Source organism: Mustela putorius, unplaced genomic scaffold (genome assembly GCF_011764305.1).
Source record: "Mustela putorius furo isolate JIRA1106 unplaced genomic scaffold, ASM1176430v1.1 tig00000196_pilon_pilon_pilon, whole genome shotgun sequence".
NCBI classification, from domain to species: domain Eukaryota; kingdom Metazoa; phylum Chordata; class Mammalia; order Carnivora; family Mustelidae; genus Mustela; species Mustela putorius.
Window position 1 is genome coordinate 10,178,138 of NW_025421310.1, and position 27,355 is coordinate 10,205,492.

At 55.5% G+C, this 27,355-nt stretch overlaps 2 protein-coding genes across 9 annotated transcripts; both read left to right on the forward strand.

Annotated features, from left to right (window-relative positions):
- Positions 1 to 778: 778 nt before the first annotated feature.
- NAPSA (napsin A aspartic peptidase) lies at positions 779 to 10,197 on the forward strand. Its single transcript, XM_045077422.1, has 9 exons — positions 779 to 1,041; positions 4,288 to 4,429; positions 4,518 to 4,641; positions 5,259 to 5,377; positions 5,729 to 5,928; positions 7,330 to 7,452; positions 7,754 to 7,898; positions 9,584 to 9,682; positions 9,890 to 10,197. Exons 1-9 carry the CDS (start codon positions 959 to 961, stop codon positions 10,127 to 10,129), a joined length of 1,275 nt encoding a protein of 424 aa, XP_044933357.1. The 5' UTR covers positions 779 to 958; the 3' UTR covers positions 10,130 to 10,197.
- A 189-nt stretch (positions 10,198 to 10,386) lies between these two features.
- On the forward strand, positions 10,387 to 27,142 carry KCNC3 (potassium voltage-gated channel subfamily C member 3). 8 transcript variants are annotated; one of them, XR_006605881.1, is made up of 6 exons: positions 10,387 to 15,358; positions 19,684 to 20,791; positions 22,299 to 22,490; positions 22,739 to 22,865; positions 25,648 to 25,707; positions 26,747 to 26,829. XR_006605881.1 is itself a non-coding variant. In XM_045077377.1 (5 exons), the coding sequence occupies exons 1-4, from the start codon at positions 14,477 to 14,479 to the stop codon at positions 25,662 to 25,664; spliced, it is 2,199 nt and encodes a 732-aa protein (XP_044933312.1). In that variant the 5' UTR covers positions 10,387 to 14,476; the 3' UTR covers positions 25,665 to 25,707; positions 26,747 to 26,872. The 8 variants fall into 8 exon arrangements, 6 of the variants coding, with proteins under 6 accessions (XP_044933312.1, XP_044933313.1, XP_044933309.1 ...); XR_006605882.1 differs by lacking the exon at positions 26,747 to 26,829 and adding an exon at positions 25,916 to 25,934; XM_045077377.1 differs by lacking the exon at positions 22,739 to 22,865 and having other exon boundaries at positions 26,747 to 26,872.
- The last annotated feature ends 213 nt before the right edge of the window (positions 27,143 to 27,355 follow it).

A 27,355-nucleotide genomic window follows, 5' to 3' on the forward strand; every position in this document is an offset into this window, starting at 1 on the left:
GACTGAGCCACCCAGGCACCCTACCTCTAAAGTTTTTCTTAAAGTCCAAGGTATATGGTTGAGTGCAGAGAAAGAAACAGAAGTTACTGATCAATAAGTACAGTCTGCTTCTATTTACTTTAAAAAACGTGCACGCTGATATTGATTTGCAGAGCTAAGCTAAAAAACCAAAAACATCAAATAGTTCCTCAGAAATGCTTGCAGCATCCTGATCAGGGGGCTTGGCTAACAATGCAGATTCTTGGGCTCTGTCTCAGGACTTTGGAATCAGGATCCCTGGGAGTGGTGCCCAGGAATCTGCATTTTCAGTAGATTTTTCTGATCTTCATTTAATATTTGAGAGGCTTAGTCAGTGAAAAAGAGGGCAGGCCCAGAGACAAAGACGCTGCCAATTATTTTTATGCTCTTTCCATGGTCATGGAGCTATGGACTATTTTTATTGGCGTGCATGTGTTTCAGTATTTTCCAAATAAACCGGTAAGAGTCAGGGTCCCACTTATCATGGGACGAAACCCTCTAGTCTAACCTTCTTCCCTCTTCCCCCACATCCTTCACAAACCCCCCACCCCTGCCCTCCCTTCTCCTGCCCAAGAAAACTCTTGTGGTTAATGAGTCTCGGAACAGTGAAGTGAAATGAAAGTCACAGATAAGAGCGACAGCCGCTGAAGGATTGAGTGGGGGTGGGGGAGGCCCCCTGCAGGAGACCGCCCCTCCCCACCCCCGAAGTTGGTAGTGAGGCGCGCGGGCGACACAAGCTGACCCTCTCTGGCGACCCCACAGAACTACTCCACACATCCCTCCAAAAACACCAGCAGCTTCCCGACCCGCGTCCGCCGTCCCCCCCTCACTCCCAGAGAGCCTTCGCGCCCGGGTCACTTCCGAACCCCGGAGGTGGGCGGGGCACAGGGTGGAGACTCTGGGGGAAGAAAATGCATGGGTCTCCACCCGGTCCCTAGAGATGTCCCGGCTACCGCTGCTGCTGCTCCTGCTGCTGCCGCCGCCGCCACTGACTGTGGAGCCCGCCCGGGCCTCGCTGATCCGGTACCGGGGACCCCATCACCACCCCAAACCGGGGACGGCTCCTCCCCCTCTTGCCCTTTAAGTCTGGGGCCCCTCAGTTCAGTGACTCCCAAGCCTAGCACCCCAAGACTTATGATTCCTATCTCTTGGGTTCATAGATCTCCAAACGGGGCTCTCACCCGGCAGGGGGTGGGAGGGTTCCACCCTGTTAGGTCCTAAGAGGGCAGTCCTTTCAGTCTAAGTTCCTCCAACCCTGAGACCCTGCACTGGGGGACTCCTCTGTCCTTCCTGTCTCCAGACAAGTTTTGGGAGGACCACACAGATCCCACCCTGAGCTCTGATGATCTTGTACTGGGGTCTCCAGACGTGCGACTCCCCGTACCCCAACCCAACAAGATCTTGGAGACTCAGAGCTGTGACTCCCCTAGACTCACATCTTCCAAACTGTTTAGGTCTCAAGAAGTCCAGTTTTGGGGATCCCAGTGACCTCCTCCTTTCCCTGGCCTCTGGTGCCCCACACCCCAATCTCTCACTTCTTCTCCTCTCTTCTCCCATCCCCTAGAATTCTTGATTTGGGGGTCCTCTTCCAGGAAACATTTTCCCCACTTGACATTCTTGAGTCTCTCAAAGATTGAGTCATGGGGGGCAAAGATGTGAGGGAGGGAGCAGGGCTCCAAGGAGTGACTAAGAACAGGACAAAAATATTACTGCACAGGATGTTTGCTAACCTGCTTTTTGAACCAAAAAGCTCATGGCCATTTCCCAAGCCAGCGCAAAGGATAGTGATTCTCAGAATCATTTCAAGACCAACAGCATCTGCATGACCCAGGAACTTGGTAGAAATGCAAATTCTCAGGCTCCATCTTGGACCTAGTGAATCAGAAGGGACAAGCTCTGAATTTCACCTCTCAGTCAGGGATTGGCAAACACTTAGTTCAAGGGCCAAATTCATCCTGCTATGGAGTTTGACAAAACCCAGTCATGTTGCCCAGGACTGTTTCCATGCTATAGTCACAGAGGTGAGTGGTTGCAACAGACACCAATGGCGGGTTAAGTTTTTACAAAATCATTGCCCTTCACTCCTGCTCTAGGTGGTTCCTGTTCCTGCTAAATTTGAGAACCACTGGCATTGAGGGCTACTTTCTCCTTTTTTTTTTTTTTTAATTTGACCACATAAACATTTTTTTGTTTGATGGGGGGTGGGTAGGGAGAGGGAGAGCCTACAAGCAGGGAAAGAGGCAGAGGGAGAAGCAGGATCCCCACTGAGCAAGGAGCCCCAATGCAGGACATGATCCCAACTCTGGGATCATGAGCTGAGCCACCCTGGGTGCCCCTACTTTCTCCTTTTTAGTGCTTGAATGGATTCCATTCTATGCATGTTCCATGCAGAGCCAAGGCCTAGCTAGTTGGTCTCCAGTTTTCAAAATTAGATACATCCTCATAAACACCTCTTAGTGTACTTGTCCAGTGATCTCCTATAGATGAAACTCATTGAACCGAAATTAAGTTGGGCTAAAATGGGTGCAAATTTAAGCCCTATGATACATACTTGATGAATCATCCTCCAGAAAGTTTGTATCAATCCACATCAATTCACAATCCCCTAGCCAACAGTATCATTGTTCTTTGCCAGTCTGTAGGGTCAGAAAAGGTTTCTGACTCCTGTCCTTTGTATTCCTTTGACGACTACTGGGGTTGAACATCTAACATAAAAGGATGTTATTTGTTTGTACTTCTTTTGCCTGTTTATGTCCTTTGCCTATTTTCCTACCGGATATCAAGAACTGTGAAGTTAGCTTGCCACAGTTTCATTTCATGGGTGCTCATAGAAAACACAAAACTCCCAGGTCAGAGACAAGGACAGGTTATTACTCTTGGCAACAGTAGTAGCCAGGTTGCTAGTTCTCTGAGCCCCAGTTACCGTGTGGTGAGATGAAGAGGGCTGGCTGAGACCTGCACATGCAGTAAGGTATATTACAGGAAAGGAACCCAAAGTTTAGGGAAACTGAACCTTTTATAGTAGATCATAAACCTGCTTGCTCTTTGCCCCAGAGGGAGACACTGTCTTTCTCCCAAAGCTATTCACTAAAGGAAATCCTTGACAAAGTCCCTCTTTGGAAATGTGAGAGAACCATGGCGAATTGTCTCCCCAGTGCTGGGTTGTTTATCTTACTCTTATTTGTTTGTAAAAATTCTTTGCATATTAAAGGTACTAACTCTTTGGCATATAACCTGTAATAATTTACCCCTAGATTAAAAAAAAAAACACAACTTTTTTAACAGCTTTGTGTGTTGGGAAAAGGGAGTACAAAGTTTTAAAATTTTAGAGTCCCATTCATCAACATTCTCCCCAATAATTTCTGATCTTGTTATCATGCTTTGAAATGCCAGAGTCATTTAAACATTTTACTTCATTCTAGTGCTCTTAAATATTACATTTAATGGGGGTACCTGGGTGGCTCAGTCAGTTAGGCATCTGCCTTCGGCTCAGGTCAAGATCCTGGAGTCCTGGGATCAAGCCCTGCATCGGGCTCTCTGCTCAACGAGGGGTCTGCTTCTCCCTATTTTGCTCCTCCCCGACTTGTTCTCACTCTTTCTCTCTTGCTCACTCTCTCTCAAGTAAATAAGAAAAGAATCTTTTAAAAAATTACATTTAACCTTAACTCTTTGATTATCTGGAACATAGTTTAATATAAATAATGAAATTGGGATTTGGTGCTTGTCCTCTCCCCCCACCAATAAGGAAAATTGTCTCTCACATCATGATGAGAAGCATGCAAGGAACGGTTTCTGCAAAGGCTAGTTTTGTTTTTTTTTTTAGACTTTATTTATTTATTTGACAGACAGAGATCACATGTAGGCAGAGAGGCAGGCAGAGAGAGAGGGAAGCAGGCTCCATGCTGAGCAGAGAGCCCGATGCGGGGCTCGATCCCAGGACCCTGAGATCATGACCTGAGCCGAAGGCAGCGGCTTAACCCACTGAGCCACCCAGGCGCCCCTGGAATGTCTCTTATTGAAAGATTCTAGGGGGGAAACTCTGTTTGGGATGGCTTGCTCTTATAAAGTCTTTGGGGAAATTTGTCATCATGGTTTGATATGTGTTTCGTTGGGTTTCCTGGAAGGTTGTTATTGTAGGGTTTCTGGTAATGACAGTTATTGTAGGGCCATAGAGACATTTGCTTTATCATTATATCCTATTTGGAACATTCTGTCATAGAGGGTCTCCAGGAAGAGTAGTTTCCTAACTGTCAGTGTTCTCCCCAACAGGATCCCTCTCCGCCGAGTCTACCCTGGACGTGGGACCCTGAACCCACTGAGGGGATGGGGGAAGCCAGCAGTGCCCCCCAGTTTGGAGGCCCCATCCCCTGGGGACAAGCCTGTCTTTGTACCTCTCTCTAATTATCTGAATGTGAGTCACGGCCCCAGAGAGTCCCTGCCCTCCTCCCCACTTAGGAAGCCAAGCTCTTCATTCCCCCTCTCTCCTGTTTTGCCATCAGGCCCAGTATTATGGGGAAATTGGACTGGGGACACCCCCACAAAACTTCTCTGTCGTCTTTGACACTGGCTCCTCCAACCTCTGGGTTCCATCCATAAGATGCCACTTCTTGAGTCTGCCCTGCTGTGAGATTTCTTTCTTTCTTTCTTTTTAAATTAAATTAAATTTATTTATTTGACAAAGAGAGATCCAAGATCCTAAGTAGGCAGAGAAGCAGGCAGGAGTGGGGTGGGGGGGTGGGGGGGTGGGGAAGCAGGCTCCCTGCTAAGCAGAGAGCCCGATGTGGGACTCAATCCCAGGACCCTGGGATCATGAACTGAGCCAAAGGCAGAGGTTTTTTTTTTTTTTTTTTTTTTTAAAGATTATTTATTTATTTATTTGACAGAGAGAAATCACAAGTAGATGGAGAGGCAGGCAGAGAGAGAGAGAGGAAACAGGCTCCCCGCTGAGCAGAGAGCCCGATGCGGGACTCGATCCCAGGACCCCGAGATCATGACCCGAGCCGAAGGCAGTGGCTTAACCCACTGAGCCACCCAGGCGCCCTGCTGCTGTGAGATTTCATGGGGGATGATAAGGCTGAACAGAGGTGATGAGAGAAGGGAGGCCTGGTTCTTGGCTTCCCAAGGATTTCTGAGGCACTTTTCTCTTCTGACATGCCTTCAGGGGTGACAAGGGCACAGAGGCAGGAGGCACTGAGGATATTCCCTTTCCCCAGTGACACCTCCCTGATCTTCTAACCTAGGGTTCCACCACCGCTTCAACTCCAAAGCCTCCAGCTCCTTCCAACCCAATGGGACCAAGTTTGCCATTCAGTATGGAACTGGGAAGCTAGATGGCATCCTGAGTGAGGACAAGCTGACTGTGCGTGACCCTTGACCCCAGGAGGACTTGAGCCTGGGAGAACCCCAATGTCTAAGATGATCTGGCTTAGGGAGGTGCCTTAGGAGGCGGGGCTTCCAGGGCAAATGCATGAGGCTTCTGGAGTGAGGGGCGGGGCTTCTTGGGTAAAAGGGGCAGGGTTTCTCAAGCAGGGGTGGGGCTTCCTGGTTAAAGGGGTGGGCTTCTTAAGTGGAGAAGCAAAGCTTCCTAGGCAGTTGAAGTTGTTTTCAAATGTCTCCAAATGTGGGATTCAGGCCTTCATTTGCAAGATCTCAGGGTTACAAAGGTAATGTCCTCCAAGAAGTAACTTGCTTCATTTGCATCTGTCCTTAGATTGGAGGAATTAAGGGTGCATCAGTGATTTTTGGAGAGGCTCTGTGGGAGCCCAGCCTGGTCTTCACGTTTGCCCACTTCGATGGGGTACTGGGCCTCGGTTTCCCCATTCTGGCTGTCGGAGGAGTTCGGCCCCCGCTGGATACACTGGTGGACGAGGGGCTACTGGATAAACCCATCTTCTCCTTCTACCTCAACAGGTAATGGGGAAGGGTCTACCTTCCTATGAGTCCTAGCCCCAGGAAGTGGGTTCTGTTTTTAGCAAGTCCCTTACCCACTAAAAGAAGTCTCATCCTGCGCTCACCAAGTCACCGACCCAATCAATATAAGTAATACCTGTTCAAAAGTTCCACTGACCAAGCAACCTTAAGACCCATGAAAGACACTCACCATCATTTTAAATGCTCCACGTTCCAAACTCAAACCAGGAAACTCCATGCTCTACCTACTCAACTTAGGAATCCCCTCTTCACCATACAGAAAACCCAAATGCTATTTGAGAATGCACTCCAGAAGTCGGAAGTTACCCATTTTATTTTTTAAAAAGATTTTTATTATTTATTTATTTGGGAGAGCGAGAGCTCACAAGTAGGCAGAGCAGCAGGCAGAGAGAGAGGGGGAAGCAGGCTTCCTGCTGAGTAGAGAGCCTGATGCAGGGCTTGATCCCAGGACCCTGAGATCATGACCTGAGCCGAAGACAGAGGCTTAACCCACTGAGCCACCCAGGTTCCCCTAAGCTACCCATTTTTTTTTTTTAAGATTTTATTTATTTATTTGACAGAGAGAAATTACAAGTACACTGAGAGGCAGGCAGAGAGAGAGAGAGAGAAGGAAGCAGGCTCCCTGCTGAGCAGAGAGCCCGATGTGGGACTCGACCCCAGGACCCTGAGATCATGACCTGAGCCGAAGGCAGCGGCTTAACCCACTGAGCCACCCAGGCGCCCTAAGCTACCCATTTTAATCTAAGAAGTCCCAGGTACCTTTTAGGAAGCTTGACCTTATGTTCAGAAATCTCCACCCACCATCCAGAAAGTCCCCACCTTCCCTCTGGAGGCCCATATGCCATAGGCATAAAATCCTGTGCACTTTCAGTTACCCTGATGTCCACCCCACTCGGTCAACCCACTGTGTAGATCTCTCCTCCTGCACCTCCAGGAATCACTGCCCTTCCTCCCCCCACTCTCAGCCAAGTAGGAAGTCTACCACCTCTGAACTATGAGACCTTCAATTCAGAAGGTCTCGCCATGCACCCAGGAAGCCACCCCACTTCTACCCAAGTCACACCTGCCAGAGCCAATTCACAAACCCCAATGCTCCACTTAAATTCCACCCCCAAAATTCCATCTCCCACAGCCAAATCAAGAAGTCCCATCCTCACTTCAGAAAGCCCTCAGGACCCTACAATCCTGACCTTCCTCAAGAGCAGTCCTCTCTCTCTTCACTTCTTGCTTTGCTTCCCAGTCGCAACATCTAGGCCCTGCCTGTACCCCACTCCCACCTAGAACCTGGAGACCTTCCCTTGGCAGGAATTCCCTTCCTTGGCCCCTCCTGGGGCTAGCAAGGGAAACACCCATGACATTGCTAGTACTTTGCCTCTACAGGGATCCTAAGGCAGCGGATGGAGGAGAGCTGGTACTGGGTGGCTCAGATCCAGCTCACTATATCCCACCCCTCACTTTCTTGCCAGTCACGATCCCTGCCTACTGGCAGATCCACATGGAGCGGTGAGGGACCTGGCCTTCTAGGTCTGGGAGGAATGGGCAAGAGCCTCATCTCCAGTGTCCTGGGAGAATGGAGCTTGGAGGCCTGGACTCCTGGGTCTAAGGGAGGAGAGAGCTGGGGCCAGGATTCCCGGGTCTGAGGGAGGAGGGGCTAGGGGCCAGGATTCCTGGGTCTGAGGGAGGAGGGTCTGGGGGGGGCAGGATCCCTGGGTCTGAGGGAGGACAGGCTGGGCTAAGGAGGAAGGGCAGAGGGCCTGGACTCCTAGGGCACTGGCTCCAATGTCTACTCCTTGCCCCCTCACAGTGTGAACGTGGGCACAGGGCTGACTCTTTGTGCTCAGGGCTGTGCTGCCATCCTGGACACGGGCACATCCCTCATCACAGGACCCACTGAGGAGATCCAGGCCCTGCATGCCGCCATTGGAGGAGTCTCCCTGCTGTTGGGGGAGGTGAGGACCCAGTGTCTGGTAGGGATTTGATGGAAAACAATGCCCAAGGGTGGGAATAAATGGTTAAGAGGTATCGCAGGGTAAAAGGCACTGGGCATCACGAGCAACAGCCTGGGCTAGTGGGAGGGAGCAAGGACCCCACCTAGGCCTCTGCCGAGTCATTCTGGACAGGAGGAGATGGTGATGGGGGGTTATTCAGGACTGAATGGGAGTGGGAAGCCTAAGGAGCCTGGCGGGGTCTGGGGGAGGTGTGAAGGAAGCGCAGGAAGAGTCAGGGGGCATTAGCCCCCGGACAGTAATCAGCCACAGAAGAGGGGAGCCCTTTCTGGGAGAGAGAAGAGATCCCAGAAGCAGCCTTGGGGAACACCACACAAAGGAGAAGTGGAGACAGGACAGGAGCAGCCTGAGGCATGGGAGAGTGGAGGCTCACAGAAGCTGTGCCAAGAGAGTTTCAGGCCTGGTGGGGGGCACGGTGCTACATCAAAGCTGCTCTCTCACTTCTATGTCAAGAAGCCCTGTAGCTCCCGGGGGGCAGGGGGGGTTCCTTCCAGGTTAGGATTTCTGTGACTCTATATCTGTTTTCTTTGGCACTGCTGAGAGGGTAGAGAAAACTCAGTTTGTGGGGATCCGAGTCAAATATCCAGGATGTGGGCTCGTAATGAGCCAAGTGAACCAGGGAGATCATAGTGGTTCAATGTGGCTTGCCTGGGGTTGGGATTCAGCTCTGCCACGTAAGAACTATGCTGTCTTGGACAAGTCACTTAGTGTTCCTTGGTCTTGGTTTCCTAACCTCTAAAGTAGGGTCACTAATACCTCTTAGGTATGTTGTGGAATTGAATAAATCAACCCACTTAAGGTACTCGGAACAATGCTCTGATGCTGTCATCTCTCTCAAGAGAGATATACACTCAAAATTAGCTTCTCACCATTCCTTACCTTCCTAACAAGGTAATTACTATTGGTTTTTACGGAAAATAGACTTCCTGGTAGTCATTTACATTACAGTCATTTCCAAATGTAAACATTTACAATATTTACAGCCTAGCTTTGTATTCTTAAGGACTTGGGGGTGGTGGGATGGGAGAGCAGGTACCCCATCAGTCTAGAAAGGGCAGCTCTCGGCCACTCAGTTCCAGCTAAGTATTTCCGTGCAGGGAAAGCCAGATCTGGTTTGTTGGAGAAAGCTGAAAACATTATTTGAAACCTCCTGGTTCATGAATAATAACACTCTTAGTATGTCAGGCATTCTTCCAAACTAACTCATTTATTTCTCACAAAATATCTCTTAAGTATTACTATCAACTAACACCTTCAAATTGGAAACTGAGGCACAGAGAGGCTAAGTGACTTGTCTAAGGTTGCACAGCACTGGACTCCAAGGATACAATCTGTACCACTGTGGTGTACAGTTGGTAAATAATTTTGAAAACACTTTGGAAACACTTAGGCAATTGCAATACACCTGTGGGCTCTGTGTGCCTCACGGGGTCAGCATTTTTTGATCTACAAGTAGATGGAGGAAAAGGTTTGATCAAAAGGGAGCCTAAAGGAAGTGGCAATGATTATGTATGTGTGTGGTGAGTAAGGATAGAGAAGGCAGTAGAGCTTGACTACACAAGGCTCTGAGTATCTACTTTAAGCAGAGCAGGAATCCTTCAACTCCCCTTGTTCCTCTTTTCCTTCAGTACCTCATCCAGTGCTCGAAAATTCCAACACTTCCTCCAGTCTCCTTTCTCCTTGGTGGGGTCTGGTTTAACCTTACAGCCCAGGACTATGTCATCCAGGTAGGTGGTCGTAACAAGTCAGAGTGATGCAGTAAGATGGGATTTGAGAGGATGGAGCTGGGAGTGAGACATCACCAGGACTGAGGAGGGGGTCACAGAAACACTTCTGGTGCCCGGGATTGTGGGCGGGGCAAGGCTCTGGCTCCCCGGGAAGAGGAGGGTTAGGTGCGCGTGACACACCCAGTGGCCTCTCTTGTCGTCCTGCAGATTGCTCGGGGTGGTGTTCGCCTCTGCTTGTCTGGCTTCCAGGCCCTGGACATGCCTCCGCCTGCAGGGCCCCTCTGGATTCTTGGCGATGTCTTCTTGCGGACCTATGTAGCGGTCTTCGATCGCGGGAACCTAACAGGCGGTGCCCGGGTGGGGCTGGCTCGCGCTCGCTCTTGGGAAGCAGGACCACAAGGGGGCGGGCCCGCGTGGGCGCAGGGCACCGGTTGGCGCGCTGGCTAGGCGCACGCGCACCGAGTGGTAGCCGAAGCATAACTAGCTACTCAGTAAAAACCCGTTATTTACATTGACCCTACCTGGGTTCCCCCCCTTTTAAAAAAATTTTTAAGCGCACGATTTTTGGAGAGAAAAATTAGTGTTCAGCTCTCTCGAGTTGAGGAAGAAAGGAAAAAAGGGCTCACACCAGTGCGGGAGCCTTGTACTACGAATCCCATGAAGCCCTTCGCCTATGCCCTCCGTAGACAAAGGCGTCCGGCACCGCGGAGCATCATGGACCTTGTATTCCAGGCTGTGTTCTTTTGCCGGGGGCGGGCGCAGCCACAACATGCGTGGGAGGCGACAGGTCGCGACGGCAGCGACAGGTGGCAGTTGGGGGTGGTGGCTGAATCCTAAAGGGCTTTCCAACCCTTGTTTTAAGGAGTGGAGATACGATTCCCGCAGACTTCATCTTCTGTTCCTCTTCTCTCCTCTGGGATCTGAGACACCCCTGGGTCCGCCATAAAGGCGGGGCTTGAAGCCCCCGGGTTGGGGAGAGCTATGCTGTCCCTCCTCCGGCGATGATGTCATTGCCCCCCCTCCGCAGCCTCTTGCTGCCCTGAGCTGCCGGGGCTGGGTCACCCCTCCCCCAACGCCAGCCCCGGATTCCCCCATCCCCGCACCGCCTCGACTTGGGGTGAGTACGGGGGAGGGGGAGAAGGCTCGGGTATTGGGGGCGGTAAGACGGCCCAGATCCCAGTTTGGGAGGCGGGATACCCAGGAGATGAAGACTCAAAAATTACAGCGGAGAGATTCTTCCTTAATAACGAGGTTTGGGGGCCAAGGTTTTTGGAGGGTTTGGGGAACCCAAGTTCCTAGGCAGAGTCTCCGTATTTTCAGCTTTGGTGTTCGGGAGACCCCGTTTCGTAGAACTGATAGGAATGGAGGCGGAGGAACGATCCTGGGGTCCTAGAAATTGGGAAGCGGGATACCCTTTTCCAATTCCAGGGCCTTGGAGAATGGGGGAGGGTAAGTTAAAAGAGGGCGCCTAGGATGACGGAGGTGGGAGTTTGGAGCTTTCAGGAATTTCAGGGAAAGATTAGGTTGGGAAGGAGGAGAAAAGAGAAAGGTCTGAAGGGGAGGACAGATATTGGCCTACACCCTACTAGTGTCTATGGCCAAAAAATAGAGTCCACTTCCCTCTGGTCTGTCTGCAAAGGCTGGGCGTCCCTTAGCTGGAGCCTACATTATGCCTCCAGAAGCCTACCCCACGGATACAGAATCCAGGCTCACAAATCCCCCCACATAACCTAGTGGGGTCTGGGGAGGGCCATGAGGGAGTGATGGCATTCATTTTTCCCAGGGCCTGATGGAGTCTGGACTATCCTGTTACTCCTTGCCCTGGGGCCTCCTTCCTGCTCCTATGGTCTTTAATCTGGAGTCTCACCCCTATTTCAGCCTCCTCCCTCTCCTTCGCACCTTCTCCACATCTTCTGACCTCCGCAAAAATCGCTGGTTTGGTAACTTGATCCCGTGCCTGACTGCTGTCAAAAGCAGAAGAGAAAAGTAGAGTTGGGGGGAGGGGAGAGGATATAAAGGAGCATGGCTGATTTAGGTCCTTATTCTAGCCCCTACTCCCACTCCTAAGGCCTACCCAACTCCTCCTCCAGTCACCACCCTCACACCCGACTTGCTCAGAAACCTTACCCAACCCAAGCCTCAGCCTAAGTCCAGTCCCTCACCTCAAGACTCACTGCTTCTGCCTGGGGATACACCAGAATTCTGGGCAGAGAGGAGTAGGAGGCTCCGATGTCTCTTCTCTGCCTTTCTGGGTCCCATCGGGGGCTTTAGGACTGCTCACGGATACTGGATTCAGGATACTGAATCGGGGGCAGCGGGGGAGCCCAGGGTCTAGGGGGTGAGGGAAGCTACCTCCCTGGTCTGCAGGACAGGCCTCACTTCTTCAACTCTCTCCGCAGTGACGCAGCCTGGCCAGGATGGGGATTAGAGGGTGTGATGGGGGGGGGGGGTCAGAGACCAAATGACAGCAGGACAAAGTCCCAAAGAAGTGGGGACAGAGACTCAGAAGGGGGCAAAAGAGACACAGGGAGCGAGGATAGAGACCCAAATAGGGGCACAGAGAAAAAGAAAGGGCAGAAAGAGAAAAGGCACTTACAAGGGAGGGAAAGTGGTGGAGGAGAGGAAAAAGATACTGGGAGGGAGGTTGTAAGAGAACAAGAGCAAGGGGGACAGAAAGGCAAGATGAATGGGCAGAGAAGGGGGTGGGGAGTAGAGATTGGGAGAGGGGAGTGGAGGACAGAGACACAAAGAAGACAGAGGGTTGGAGGGAACAGAGACCCAGAGAGTGGGAGACAGGGTCCTAGAACAAGGGGGACTGCGACCCAGAGAAGGGGCAGATTGGCGAGGAGGGGCGGGGAGGGGGTAGTGGAGGTTAGAGACACAAAGAGGACGGATAGAGACAGGGAGGGGACAGAGGCCCAGAGATAGAGGCAAATCCTTGAGAAAAAGGTACAGAAACCAGGAGAAAGAGACTGGGGATAGGGGGGAAAGAGACACAATTGGGGGAGAGGATGGGGGCAAAGACTCAGAGGAGAGGGACACCTTCAGAGAACCATGGGACAGAGACCCAGAGGGAGGGTAGAGACTTGTAAGAGGGGCCAGAGTCTCAGAGTGGTGAGGGCAGAGACGAAGGGACAAATACTCAAAGAAAGGGGAAAGAAAGACATCGAGAGACACAGAAACGGGAGCGGGGGGTGGGTGGGTAGGCGATACGAACCAGCCGCCGCACCTGCAGAGGGAGGCGGCGGGCCAGGGATAGTGCCGCGGGAGGAAGCCCGCAGCCCCTGACCCACCCCCTTCGCTCCCGCAGGCACCGCCTCCTCCCGCCGCAGCCCGGGCAGCAGCCGCTGGCCCCGCCCCAGCGCCTGCGCCCTGCTACTCGGCGTCTGGCCAGCTAAGGGGGCGGGGCCGGACACGCCCTTCATATAGCCCCGCCCCAAACTTCCCTCTCTCCCCTCCCGCCGGGACTCCCGGACACCTAGCCCCGCCCCATTTTTTCATTGGTCCTGCTTATTTCCTAGCCTTCGTAGCGCTTAGGTTTTTCCCCTCCGCCGCCCTTAAGACTCCCTCTTCACCAGTCCTCATTTATCCTTTGGTCTCCAGTCTGCAGTTCGCTGTTGTGTAGACTTGGTCCCTTTTTCATCAGCAGTTGGAAGTTCTTGTATCGCCCTCTAAAAGCCCCACTGACTCTTACGATTCTCTCCCAGTTTCTGAGCCCCAAGACTCCCCATTCCAGGTCCCACCCTTCCAACCAGCCCAGTATCTTTGTACCCTGCAGATCTCACCTTTCCCATAGTGTACCCATTATCCGTTCTCTACTCTCAACCCAGCCCCACCCCGCCTAGCCTGGTTCCTTACAAGCCTCTTAGAACCATACTCCCGCCTTCCCACAGCGCCCTTCAAGAGGTTTTCTACCATTCGTAGACCCCGCCCACCTTCTTCAGATCCGTTCCATCCATCCTGACTCTCATTTTCCCGGCCCAGCACTGTCTAACCAGGACAAGTTTGCAGCTCCGGTCCCTCCTCTTCCTTACTTTGCCCCCTTTCTTAGTCCTAGCCAGACGCTCTCAGGTTTCCAGGCCTCGCTTACGTGCGCTCCTCCTCACTGGGTCTCAGTCCCTATTCCAGCCTAGTGCCAGTCTCGCCAAAGTACTCTACATTTCCAGTTCCCGCCCCTCGTTTAGTCTCGCCCCCTCACTCTCCCAGGCCAATTAGGACTGCTCGTAACTTTCTCAGGGCCCTGCCTCTCCTTATGATCCGCCCTGTGGCGACAAAGCGAAGTTAGGGGTCCAAGCCGACTGTCTCCATCCGCCCTTCCCCACCGGGTCCTGCTTGCCAGCTCTCTGTCCAGTCAGGACCGTCTCCCCCATGCCAGTCAGAAGTCTTTAAATAGTTTGGACGTGTCCCCTTCCTCTGCTGCACCCATTCCTTTTTTCAGTTCACTCAGATCTCATATCTGGTCCCACCTCCTCCGTTTTCCTTGCGCAGTCCAGCCCCTCAGCTTTAGTTGTCGGTCCCGCCCCCTAACGCCTAGCTCCGCCCGCCCCTTCTCTCAGAAAGATCCAATCGGTGTGCTTCACCTGCAGTCCCGCCCCGTCCAGCTAGGCTGTGCCGAGTCTCCGACCTTCTCCCTGCCTGAGCCCCGCCCCACCTCCCCCAGGCCAATCAGTTCTGTACCTCCCCTACAGCGGCCCCGCCCCCTTCCCTCGTCGTCTCCTCCACCCAATCCTGTCTGCCTCTCCCCCTGAGTCCTCGCCCCCTACTCCCCGCCCCTCTCGCCCCGCCCCCCGTCCAATGCTGAGCTCAGTCTGCGTCTCGTCCTTCCGCGGGCGCCAGGGGGCCAGCAAGCAGCAGCCGGCACCACCGCTGCAGCCGCCCGAGTCCCCGCCGCCGCTTCCTCCGCCGCCGTCACCGCCGCCGCTGCAGCAGCAGCAGTCTGCGCAGCCCGGCCCCGCCGCGTCCTCGGCGGGCCCCCCGGCACCTCGCGGGCCCGGGGGCCGGCGCGCCGAGCCATGCCCCGGGCTGCCGGCGGCGGCCATGGGGCGGCACGGCGGCGGCGGTGGCGACAGCGGCAAGATCGTGATCAACGTGGGCGGCGTGCGCCATGAGACGTACCGCTCGACGCTGCGCACCCTGCCGGGGACGCGGCTGGCCGGCCTGACGGAGCCCGAGGCGGCGGCGCGCTTCGACTACGATCCCGGCGCTGACGAGTTCTTCTTTGACCGGCACCCGGGAGTCTTCGCCTACGTGCTCAACTACTACCGCACAGGCAAGCTGCACTGTCCGGCCGACGTGTGCGGGCCGCTTTTCGAGGAGGAGCTCGGCTTCTGGGGCATCGACGAGACCGACGTGGAGGCCTGCTGCTGGATGACCTACCGGCAGCACCGCGACGCCGAAGAGGCGCTCGACTCCTTTGAGGCTCCGGACCCAGCGGGCGCAGCCAACGCCGCCAACGCCGCCGCCCACGACGCGGGCCTGGACGACGAGGCGGGTGCGGGCGGCGGCGGCTTGGACGGCGCGGGAGGCGAGCTCAAGCGCCTCTGCTTCCAGGACGCGGGCGGCGGCGCCGGGGGGCCGCCAGGGGGCGCGGGCGGCGCAGGCGGCACGTGGTGGCGCCGCTGGCAGCCCCGCGTGTGGGCGCTCTTCGAGGACCCCTACTCGTCGCGGGCCGCCAGGGTGAGCGTGCTCTCAGAGCCCCCATCCCTCCTCCCCTTCCTGGAGATCCCAGCCCCTTAGGAGTGCCCCCATCCTAACCCGCAGAATCCGGCGGCGGGTCCCAACCCCTTCTGGCCTTCCTGGTCTCTGGGCCTCCCAGGTTCTTCTAGAGAAGCCTCTTTGTCCAACCCCGAGTTTCCCGTACTTTTGTGAACACACCCCCTCTCCCTGCCATTCCCAGATCCTCGGAAGACGCTTCCTCAACCTTCAGAATACCCCAGATCCCTCCAAACCCCACCCGGCTTCCCTACGCTCCCCAACACGTTTAGAAACTTCTGCCCCGTCTGTGAATCTCCTGGGCTTCTCTGAACAACCTCACTACCTCCTTTCTTGGACTCCTGTGAGACCCTCAGAAGAACTTTCTCCAGCCCCGAGTCTTCTGAGCCCCTGTAAATCCTTTTCACCTCTCTGGGTCATCCCCTCAGACCGCTAGAGAACCCCTCTGCAGCCCTCAGTTTCTTGGACCATCCCCAGACCCTCAGAAGAAGACTTCTTCTTCTTCTTTGAAGATTTTATTTATTTATTTATTTATTTATTTGACAGAGAAATAGAGATCACAAGTAGGCAGAGCAGCAGGCAGAGACAGAGGGGGAAGCAGGCTCCCTGCTGAGCAGAGAGCCCAATGCGGGGCTTGATCCCAGAACCCTGAGATCTTAACCTGAGTGGAAGGCAGAGGCACAAACCATTGAGCCACCCAGGTGCCCCCAGAAGACCTCTCTTCTTAACCTTCAGTGTCCCAGACTCTGTGAACACTGCCCCTACCTTTCCCTGCAAGCTGCCTCTCCTCTGAAGCTCCTCTCCAACCCTCAGTCCCTGGGGTTCTCCCTATGCCCCTCTCCCTACACCTCCTCTCTCTTCAAGTTTGAGTCTTCTGGCTATTTTTGAACCCCACTGTGCTCTCAAAGTCTTAGAATACTCTGCCTCAATCTCAGAACCTCCTGGATCCCTGTGAGCCCCCAAACCACTTGCTCTGGCTAGCACACTTTCCCCCTCTCCCCTATGGCAACACAGAGTCTTGAGGAGCCTTTCCTCCTGGGACCCTATCCAGTCCCCTCTGTGTCTGTGTTCACATATCTTCCTGCATCCTCCACGCCAACTCCCATCCCAAGGACTTTCTCTATAAAGCTCCAGACTTCCCCCAAGCCTTTCACACTCCTCCTCAGTGTCTTCAGAAGAGTCTTGAGCCCCCATAATACGTCTTTCCTCTCCAGAAGCTCCCATATGCCTTCTTCATCCACAGATTCTCCCAGCTTCTTCTCCCTTCCCACTTTTTATCTCTAGGATCCCCCATCCAGAGCCTCCCAGTCCTTTTCCAAGTCAATCAACTGACTTTTCTCCTACTTTACTGAACCTCAATCTTTGGGACTCCCTCCCCCACCCCCAGTTATCTGTCCCAAAACTTCCTCTCAAAATAGCTCCCAGTTCTTTCTACTCTGCCTTGGTATCTTTCCACTGGTCCCTACCCCAGCTCTGCGCATTCCCCCTTTCCCAAGCTCCCCACCTCTCCATCAGCCAAACCCCAGGGCTGGGCCTCTCTGCTCCCCTACCCCAAAAGTGAACCAGAGAGTTCACACTCTAATCTTAACTCCCTTGAAATGCCAAATTTATCCCAAAGCTCCCTTCATCTTACCCCCCAAAACTTCCTTCAAAGGTCTCTAACTTCCTGGGCTAAATAGCTACCCTCCCCCTTTGTTCTCCCTTGAACCTCTTCCTCCTACTAACTTCCTCCCTGTGTTGGAAGAGAGGGGGACAGTTCAAAGTTGGGGGAGGATCAGAAAGGAGGGGAAAGAGGTACAACTCCCGGGCCCTCTCCTAGCCTCCGGGGGACCCAAACACCCGGAGGAACCTGTCCGCCCCTCCCCCCATCGTGCCGTGTCCTGGGCCGGGAAGGACGTGGAGCCGCAGTGCCGCATTCGCGCCAGGGGAGGGAGCGAAAGGGGGGGGGGTAGCCCAGAGGCACTGCATAAAGTTTGGTCCCAGGAAGCGCTGAGTTGGCGAGATTTGGGGCTGGGTGGGGGTAGGTAGGGAGGAGGAGGTTCGGAAGGGCCTTAGCCCTAAATGCCCCTCAGGCCTCTGAGTGGCCTCCTCCCCTATGGCTGGGGCGCCCTTCTCTCGTGACTCCGTTGAAGGGTGCTGAGGTGAGACCTCGGGGTCCGGGACAGTTATGGGGGAGTGAGGGTTGTCACTCACTTACTACACAAACGGTTTTTGAGTGTCGGCTTGCCAGGTACTTTCCAGACTACAAGTGAGAGAGCTTGACAGACAGAGCTGGGAGCAGAGGCCAGTGCAACGTAGAGAATACAGCCCTACTTCATCCTCCCTCCCCTCCCCGTAATTTTTCTTTTCCTTCTTACAGAGACTCCTTGCCCTCCTGCCCCTTCTGCTTTTGAACCACCTGGGGGCAAGGGATTAAACCAGCCCCAACGCAGTCCAGACTCTACAGCTGCGCTCTGCGACGGGTGCCCACCTTTCTTTCCTTGCCCTGGGAGGGAAGGAGTTAAACTCCTTGCCTGCGGCCACCCGAAGCGAAGCAGCGGCACTGCGGCTGCGCCCAGCTTGCTCTGCTCCGGCCCGGAGCGGGTTAAGACCGCTCTCAGCTGCGGCGGCTGCGCACTGCGGCGGGGGAGCTGGCCACGGTGCTGGCCGCCGCGCGCTCCGCCTTCCGGCCCGGCCGGGCCGCCCCCATTGCGGTGCCGCAGCCTGCGCCGCGCACCCGGCTCGGAGCGGGCGGGGGAGCACGGGGCATGCGCTGTGCGGCGGCCTCTGGCCTCTGGCCCACCTCTCTGCTCTGCACTTCAGATTAAAGTTGAGCCTTCCCAAGTCCAGACCCCGCCCCCCAGCCCTGTGGAGGAAGGGGAGTGGCTGAAGGGGTGTGCAGGCCCCCAGCCCACCCCAAGGGCTGGTGCTGTCTGCAGTCGGAGCCTGGGCCCCCCGCTTTTCTCTGCATCCCTGATTAAAACTCAAGCTGCCCAGGTCCTCCCTCCTCCTCTACCCAACTGACTAAAGCCCCCCTTTGCCTTAACACCCATCTCCTTCTCCCTGCAAGGCACTAATCCCACTCTTCTCTTCTCTGCATATTTGATAAAACCCACTGTCATCTCCAGGGGCCAGCTCTGTCCCCTTCCTTCTCTAAGATATTGACCGCACCTCCTCTGCTCCTCAAGGTTTTCTTCAAAATCTACACCATTGCATTCAGGACTCTGGTTCTCTCCATCTTGAAATAACACATGTGCGCCCCACCCCTTTTCTGCACTTTTGGCTAAAGCCTGGTCACCTCTATGGCCCTGGCTCCATCATCTCCCCTGATGCTTGGGCCCCTGACCCTCCTTTCCTCTCCACAGCCTGAAACCCCAACCCTCCTTGCTTTTCTCCTTTTCTATTTCTGCAGACTTGACTCTTCACTTCCTTTCCTGTTTATGGCCCTAACACCCCTCTGTGGTTCCAGCCCTTTGCTGTCCTCTCTAGTTGAGGGTGACACCGAGCTTTCTCCCTTCTCTGGAGCTGGTCATTGGGACCAGAGTCCTTAAGCCCTGGCTGCTCTCTGAAGGCCTCTCTGAAGGCTCTCTGAAGGTCTCCAACTAATGGATGCCCACGTACCCTAACAGGAGCGCAGTCTGGCTTACTGAGTTCCAGATGCTGGGCCAAGCACTGTTTCTGGAGCCAGGACTTCTGTATATTCATCTAACATAATCCTCATAATAATCTGGTAACAACAACAAAAAACCTGAGGTGTAGAAAGCTTAAACTTTTTGCCCAAGTTAGGCACAGGAAAGGCTGGATTCAAATCCAGGCTTTCTTAACCGTCAGGTACTCTGTCTCCCCACCCACCTTCCCCCCTTCCCCTTCCCTTGGCTCCAAGCTGAGCTCCAAAGCCTCTGATACACAGAGGGTGAGTGATCTTGGTCTCCCGCCACACCACACCCCTATCCCTCCCCCCAGCATCCTTGGAGCCTGCTGGGAAGTCCTGAGATAGGACACAGAGTGTGGGAATGTGGTCTGGACATAGAGCAAAGGACCAGAAATTGCTGCTTCCATGAAAACAGTTGCCCATCTGTTTGCACTGCTGGAGTCAGCTCCTATCCCAAGCTGGGGGGAGCTGCCTCCGATCCTTTTCCTCCCCTTTTTCAGGTGTTAGAGGGGACAGCAGGGTGCGGGCTGTGATGGAGGTATGGGGTTTCTGAATTTCCCTGGAGTCTGGGGCTGGGAAAAGGGGCCGCTGTGGACTTGGCTGGTGGACCAGATGCCTGGGTCATCTTTTGCCCTCTCTCTCCTGCCCTGCCTCACAGTATGTGGCCTTCGCCTCCCTCTTCTTCATCCTCATCTCCATAACCACCTTCTGCCTGGAGACCCATGAAGGCTTCATCCATATCAGCAACAAGACGGTGACCCAGGCCTCCCCAATCCCCGGGGCTCCACCAGAGAACATCACCAATGTGGAGGTGGAGACGGAGCCCTTCCTGACCTATGTGGAGGGCGTGTGCGTGGTCTGGTTCACCTTCGAGTTCCTTATGCGTGTCACCTTCTGCCCGGACAAGGTGGAATTTCTCAAGAGCAGCCTCAACATCATTGACTGCGTGGCCATCTTGCCCTTCTATCTCGAGGTGGGCCTGTCGGGCCTCAGCTCCAAGGCCGCCAAGGATGTGCTGGGCTTCCTGAGGGTCGTCCGCTTCGTGCGCATCCTTCGCATCTTCAAGCTCACGCGCCATTTTGTGGGGCTGCGCGTGCTGGGCCACACGCTCCGCGCCAGCACCAACGAGTTCCTGCTGCTCATCATCTTCCTGGCGCTGGGCGTGCTCATCTTCGCCACCATGATCTACTACGCTGAGCGCATCGGCGCGGACCCCGATGACATCTTGGGCTCCAACCACACCTACTTCAAGAACATCCCCATTGGCTTCTGGTGGGCCGTGGTCACCATGACGACCCTGGGCTACGGAGACATGTATCCCAAGACGTGGTCAGGGATGCTGGTCGGGGCCCTGTGTGCCCTGGCCGGGGTGCTCACCATCGCCATGCCCGTGCCCGTCATCGTCAACAACTTTGGCATGTACTACTCGCTGGCCATGGCCAAGCAGAAGCTGCCCAAGAAGAAGAACAAACATATCCCCCGACCCCCGCAGCCCGGCTCTCCCAATTACTGCAAGCCTGACCCTCCCCCACCGCCCCCGCACCACGCCCACCACGGCAGCGGCGGCATCAGCCCCCCGCCCCCCATCACCCCACCTTCGGTGGGGGTGACTGTGGCTGGGGCCTACCCACCCGGCCCCCATACGCACCCCGGGCTGCTCAGGGGGGGAGCGGGTGGGCTCGGGATCATGGGGCTGCCTCCTCTGCCAGCTCCTGGGGAGCCTTGCCCTCTGGCTCAGGAGGAAGTCATTGAGATCAACCGGGCAGGTAAGAAGGGTGCATGGGGGCGGGGCCGTGGGGAGGTAGAGAGGTTCTTAGCAGGCGGGAGGTCACTGCTGAGGTTAAGAGAGATGGGGGCTTCATGACAGAGGAGAGAGGGAAAGGGGAATGGCTATTGCTGAGGTCAGTGAAAAGGCACAGAAACAAATTCTGTGTGAAGGAGACAGCTTGGGGAGAGACAGACATTCCGGGGGACCTGGGAGGCAGAGTAATGAGCCTCTGGCCAGGGGGACTCAGACACCCGCACAGAGCGGGTCTAATGTGGGAATCACTGGCTGGCCGGAGACCTGGCCAAAGGACAGTTGCAACCTCAGAGTCTTCCAGTGATGACCCTGAGAAAAGAGTCTAAAAGCAACAGTCAGAAATCAGGCAATTGTCACTGAGCAGGAGAGTGAGGACAAATGGAGGGAGGTGGGGATAGGGTCAGTGACAGAGAGTTCAGGTTCTAATAACAGTGAGGCCAAGAGAGGAGACAAGGCTTAAAAACCCAGAAGATAGAGGCTAAGAAGATAGGCCCAGAGGGTGGACCGGCCACGTGATGGTGACTCGGGACCTAGGGCCTGGCTTGGGCTGTGCCAAGAGCAAGAGCAGCCCAAGAGGGGTCTGAGAGACAGAGGCTGCCGAGATAAAGAGGGGAAGCAAAGGAGATGAGCTAGAAGAGAGTTGACTGGGTGTTGCCCACCCCTCCCCCCCAGAGAGTCTGTGACTCTGAGGCGATGATTGGGGGCAGTCCGGAGCTGGTGCCCCCCCCCCCCGTGACTTAAGTAGGTCAAGAAAGGGAGCTGGGCGGCCTGGCCCTCATCTTGCTCCCTCAGCCGCTGACCCAGTTTCACACCAATTAAAAATAGCTTAAGTCAGAGCCTGGGGGACCCCCACTTCTCCCCTCCCTACCCTGTCACCTTCCCAACCCTTCCCCACTGTGCCCTTTCCAGCACCCAATACAATCCCTAAGCCACTCCCTCTCTGTCCTCTAGATCTCCCAGCCAATCCTCCAAACCCATCCCAACCCAGGTACCCTACCAACCCAACACTGCATCCCAGTCCTACTTAGTTCACTTCAACCAACTGCCCCCAGCACCCTATCCCAGCCTCCTTCCCAGCACCCACCCAACTTCCTAACCACCCTCCAAATGCCCAACTCCCCACCCCAGCCCTGCCCTTTCCAGCACCTAATACCTGGCCCAACCACCACTTCCTACCACTCAGCACCCTCCATCCACACCCACCCCTGGCTGCCCTTCCCTCTCCTGGTTGTCCTTCCCCCCACCCCCAATGACTGGCTCCCTGAACCCACCAGCACACACCCTGACACCCTGCTTCCAACTGTGCACCCCTCCTGTCCCCTCCTTGAGACACCGTGCCCCTCAATCACCTACTTCTGGCACCCAACATTCTCCAACACCCTCCTTGCTAATCTCCCCTCCATCTTCCATCTTGAGTTCCCACACCTCACTCTGTCCTCTCTGTCTCTGTCTGACCCCCCCACCCCATGCAGATCCCCGCCCCAATGGGGACCCCGCTGCAGCTGCGCTTGCCCATGAGGACTGCCCAGCCATCGACCAGCCCGCCATGTCCCCGGAAGACAAGAGCCCCATCACCCCTGGGAGCCGAGGCCGCTATAGCCGGGACCGAGCCTGCTTCCTCCTCACCGACTATGCCCCTTCCCCTGATGGCTCCATCCGGAAAGGTGAGGTGCCCTCCACTGGCCCCGGGACCCTCCCTCTCTTTCTCTCCCTCCCTCAGGGGAGGGGGGAGAGGGAGGTGGGGGGAGGAGGTGCTGGACTTCCCTTCCCGTATCCCCTGGCCCCAAATTCCCTTCCTCCCAGACACCTCCCACCCCCAAATTTCCTCACCACTGACCCTTCACCTGTCTTTATTCCATCTCCATCTCCCACACCCACCCCCCGACCCTCTGGCCTCTTCCCCCACCCCCAGCCATCGGTGCTCCCCCACTGCCCCCCCCAGACTGGCGTAAGCCAGGCCCCCCAAGCTTCTTGCCCGACCTCAACGCCAACGCTGCAGCCTGGATATCCCCCTAGCGGACGAATCCCCTCCCCCCGGGGTAAGTAGCCCCCAACCTTGGATCCCCACCTCCCTCCTGACTAACCCCTCTGAGAACATGTGGCCCCCACTGACCGAGACTCCCGTCCCCTCACTGAACGGCTCCATCCAATTAACCTGCAGCCACGACCCCGAACCTATACCCACCTGCCCAGGACTTGCCCTGCCCCTCACTCACCCACCAGAACTAACCCAGGCCTCCCCACCTGACCTCCCTCCCCTGCCCATCACGACTGAGCTCCAGCCTCACCCCTATCCTCATCTCTTCCCTTGCCTCCCCCCTGGGTGTCTTTTAAATTCAATGAAGAAAGCAGGGTGCACACCCAGCACACTTCTAGGTGCAAGCCAGGGTGAGGGGGACTCAGTTGCTCATGCAGTGACTTGTGAACAGACCAAGGCATGCACAGAGTATCTGTCTGTACCTGCACATCCCTGGCCTGGTGCTCAGCACAGGGAGGCAGCAGGGAAGACCATCCCCCTGCCCCGGGGGAGCTCCCGGTTTGATGGGAGAGGCAGACACTGACCTAGAAAGTTCCTGTTTGAGGTGATCTCTGGAAGTGGAGGTAGCGCAGGGACACACAGTATGCGGAACACTGGAACTCTCCAGGGTAGGAGGGAAGCGACAGGGAAGGTTTCCCGAAGGAACTGATGTCTGGAGTTAGCCTGACCTCAAGCGAAGAAATGATCTCATTAGACGGTGGTGACCAGAGGGACCAGCACAAGCAAAGCTGAGGAGACCGGGGACTGGCAGGTAGACAGGCAGGAAAGCCGGACTGGACTGAAAGGCCAGGACCTTGGTTAGGGCCCCGGGGAGGGCAGGTGGGCTCTTGGGCTGTGTGTGAGTAGAGGTCAGGAGGCTGGATGAAGATCCAGGGGGAGGGGGAGGATGCTGCCTGTACCCAGCTCAGGGCTGTGCACAGGGATGGAGAGAAAGGGACAAGGTAGAGGGAGTCAGGGATGGGGAGGGGGCTGGGGACTAGCGGTGGGCAGATGAGGGGGAGAGAGTGGCAAGGTAGTCGAGGAATCTTTCAGCAAACACAGTCGGGCATTTATTTTCTGCCAGGAAGCGAACACACATTCTGTAGTCTTCGGAGCCACCCTAGCTTAAGGCACAGGGCTTGCTTCCTCCATCCCTCCATCCGCTCCTTCACGGAGCAGCTCATTACTGAGGGCACAGCTCCAGGCGCTGGAGATTTGGCAGCGCACAGAGCAAGAATCCGCCATCACAGAGCGAACATGCTAGAGCACAGATTGGCACGCTTCAGCCCAGGGGCCAAGTCTGCCAGCAAGCTGTTTTGTAAATAGAGTGGAAGAGCTGCCACGGAGAATGTGTGGCCCACAGAGCTGAAAATATTTAGGAATTGGCCCTTTGCAGGAAACGTTTGCCACCCCCTGATCCGGGGAGCAGAAAATCAAATGAATGAACAAGGTGATTACTCTGGCCACTTCAGAGGGGGGGGCCACTGGGAGGGGGGTGGTCTGCAAAGGGCTTTTTGAGGAGGTAAGACCGAAACCTGAACAGTGCAAAGGGCCAGCTGGTCAGAAGGCACAGCAAGTGCAAAAGTCCAGGGGTACTAAGATGGGGTGAGCTTGGTTTGTCAAAGGAAAAGCAAGGAGGGGTGTGTGGCTGGAAGTGACTATCCAAAGGGAACAAGTGTGCCAGACAGAGTATGCGGGGCGGGGGTTAGGAAGGATCATGATAGGTTTTGGTGAGAGGCTGGATTTGATCTTCAAAGTGATAGGGAAGCTGCCTGAAGGCACTTGATCACAACAGTCTGTGGAAACTTCTTTAGAAATAGAGATAATAGCCCAAAAAATTCCTGCTTACAGCCTACAAAGATGCTGTCATAGGACTTGGGGAGCCTCCAGGGACAGCCTTGTCTCAAGCTCCTTGTTTCACATCAGTTCAGGGGGGCCTTGAGTGACCCCCGCCACAGAGCAGACAGGGACGAGAATCCAGGCTTCCAGGCTCCTCGTCCAGGAGGGACTGTGGCTCCTCTCTTTCCATCCCTCCATCTCCCCCAGTTCATCCTCCATTTTCATCTCATTATCCCCCCCTTCCCTGCTCCCGCCTAACCCTTCCCCCTGCTTGCACCCAGTACCACCCTTTGTTCCCCACCCCAAGGATCTAGATGGGCCCCAGAGAACTGAGGGGCTCAGGGAGTGGGGAGGATTTGGGAATGGGAGGGAGGGTGGAGTGGGGCGGGCGGGTGGAGGTCTCTGCTGCTCTTGCCTCTGATGCCAAAATCCATTCATTGAACTCAAATAGTGGCTGGAGCTGATGGGGCTGACTGAGCGATCTGCTCCCCCCCCCCCACCGTCCTGGGTCCCTCCCCACTCCTGCACTTCCAGGCTCCTCCCTTCCTCTCTGCCCTCCCTGGGTGTCCACTACTGTCTCCCCCACTCCTCCCAAGACCCTTCCCCCTGGCCCACCCCTTGCCCACCCATGACCCTTTCCTTCTCCTCTTCTCACACCAACCTCCTGAGTCCAACTCCTGACACCTGTTACCCTTTCTTCCCTAACCCTCCCCCAGCCTCCCTCCCCTGGTCCTCCTCCGCACCCACCCACTCCTCCCCTGGTCCTCCTCCCCAGCCACCCCGGAAGCTCCTTCCATATTTGATGTCTCTGGCCGCCCCCATTTCACTGCTCCCCTCCCCCGGAAAACACCAGAGAGGAGGAAGAGATTCCGGCGTTTCTCCGTCCCCCCAACAGTGAGGCTGTGTTGGGGGGTTCCCCCTGACCACCCTCCCCCCGCCGTGACTCTGTGTATTTCTGTCCCCAGCTCTTGTCACCGCCTGAGACCTCGCGAGACCCTCGGTCCCCCCCTGCCCCTTCCCCCCAGGTTAGCAATTGGGAATGGCTGGGAGGGGGTGTCCCCAAGATACTGGGCTTCCAACCCTGGCCCCCCAGGCCCCTTCCCCTCTGGTCAAGATGCCCTCATCCAGACAGACCTCTTGGCATGGCCCAGAGAAGTACTGAAACTTTCCCCAGACACTGGCAGAACTCAGATCTTCCCAAGCTTTCAAGAAACCACACACATACTCTCCCAGTCTTAGATCCCTTTGGCTCTCAAGACACTGTGAGAACCTTCCCATCAGAAGGTTTCCACCTCAAGACTTCATGACCCTTTAAAGATACCCCATTACAACCTGCAGGTGAGCCTTGGCCCACTCAGACTGCTCTCCAGCAACCCCCCCCCCCCAGGCACTGCCCGCTTTTGCTCCTTTCCACCTCCCACAGCCCCATCACCTGCCTTTCCCCCTTTCCCCACCACTAGGTCAGCCCCCACCCAAGCCCTCCCACCGGCTGCTCCCCTACATGCATTCCACCAAGCTCCCTCCCCATGCCCGGCTGCCCACCATCTGCCTTGCTGCCCCCCACCTTTTTGCCTCAGATAAGGGGGCCAACGGGGGAGGAGGAGGGGAGGTGGGGGGCGGGTTGCGGTGGGGTTGGGTGAGGGAGGCTCGGTGGGCATCACCCTGCCTCCTAACCCTGAGTCTCTCCCCCCTCCCCATGTCTGAACCTTTCTCCTTGATGCTGACTGACTGTCCAATTTGTTCACCTCTCTCTCTCTCCATCTCCTTGGTCCACCTCTGTCCATCTTTGTCTCTGCCATCTGTCTTGTTATGTCTTGGTGTCTCTGTCTCCCATCCCCTCTGTCTCCCTCATTTTATGTCTCTATCCCTGACCCTCTGCTTCACCTTTTTCTGTCTCTTGACTTTTTCTGTCTCTGGCTCTCTGTTCTCTTTCTTTCTCCATCTCCCTTCCCTCCTGGTCATTTCTCCTCTGCTTCCCTGTCTCGGGGTCTCTCTGTCTGTTGGACCCTTCCCCTGCACCCCCATCTCCATGCTTCCTCCCGTGTTTCCGACCCCCCCCCCCAGGTTACGAGAAATCCCGCAGCCTGAGCAGCATCGCGGGTCTGAGTGGGGTGTCCCTGCGCCTCGCGCCCCTTGCCACTCCCCCGGGCTCTCCCAGGGCCGCCCGCCGCGCTCCCCCAACCCTGCCCTCCATCCTCTAGCGCTCCCCTCCCCCCTGTGGGGGGACTCGGGGGTGACAGGGAAGAAGGTCAAAGGAGCTGGGGGTGGGGGAAAGGGTTTTGTTTTTTTTTTTTAAATCAAAAAGTCATTAATAATATGCAACTGAGACGACGACGCCAGCAGACACCCCCGGACCCCTCACCCCCACCTGGGCCCCCAGGATGGAGGGGGAGGAGCCAAAGTCCAGCCCCCCCAACTCTCTACCCTACCCCCCAATAAAGCCTTCTCAGGTCTCCATGAGCCATAGGACATCCCGCTCCCATAAACTCCTGTAAATATGTCCAAATTATGCCAATTATATTTTGGGGCACCTCTCCCCTACTCTGCATGCCTCCCTCAATCTGGACACCCCCCCACCCCACCCCACCTCAGCAATAAGCCACCAGGGGCTGCATGCCACAGGACTGAGGGAAGGGACATTCTGGGAAGGGGGCAGGGATCTCAAAGGGAGTT

Bases quoted from the DNA above. Each gene is read 5' to 3' on its own strand.
- KCNC3 (XM_013063837.2), top strand. From the start codon at position 14,477: ATGCTGAGCTCAGTCTGCGTCTCGTCCTTCCGCGGGCGCCAGGGGGCC. The intron at 20,792-22,298 runs GTAAGAAGGGTG...CACCCCATGCAG, and splicing joins CATTGAGATCAACCGGGCAG to ATCCCCGCCCCAATGGGGAC. The intron at 22,491-26,746 runs GTGAGGTGCCCT...CCCCCCCCCCAG, and splicing joins TGATGGCTCCATCCGGAAAG to GTTACGAGAAATCCCGCAGC.
- NAPSA (XM_045077422.1), top strand. From the start codon at position 959: ATGTCCCGGCTACCGCTGCTGCTGCTCCTGCTGCTGCCGCCGCCGCCA. The intron at 1,042-4,287 runs GTACCGGGGACC...TCTCCCCAACAG, and splicing joins GCCCGGGCCTCGCTGATCCG to GATCCCTCTCCGCCGAGTCT. The intron at 4,642-5,258 runs GTGAGATTTCTT...CTTCTAACCTAG, and splicing joins CTTCTTGAGTCTGCCCTGCT to GGTTCCACCACCGCTTCAAC.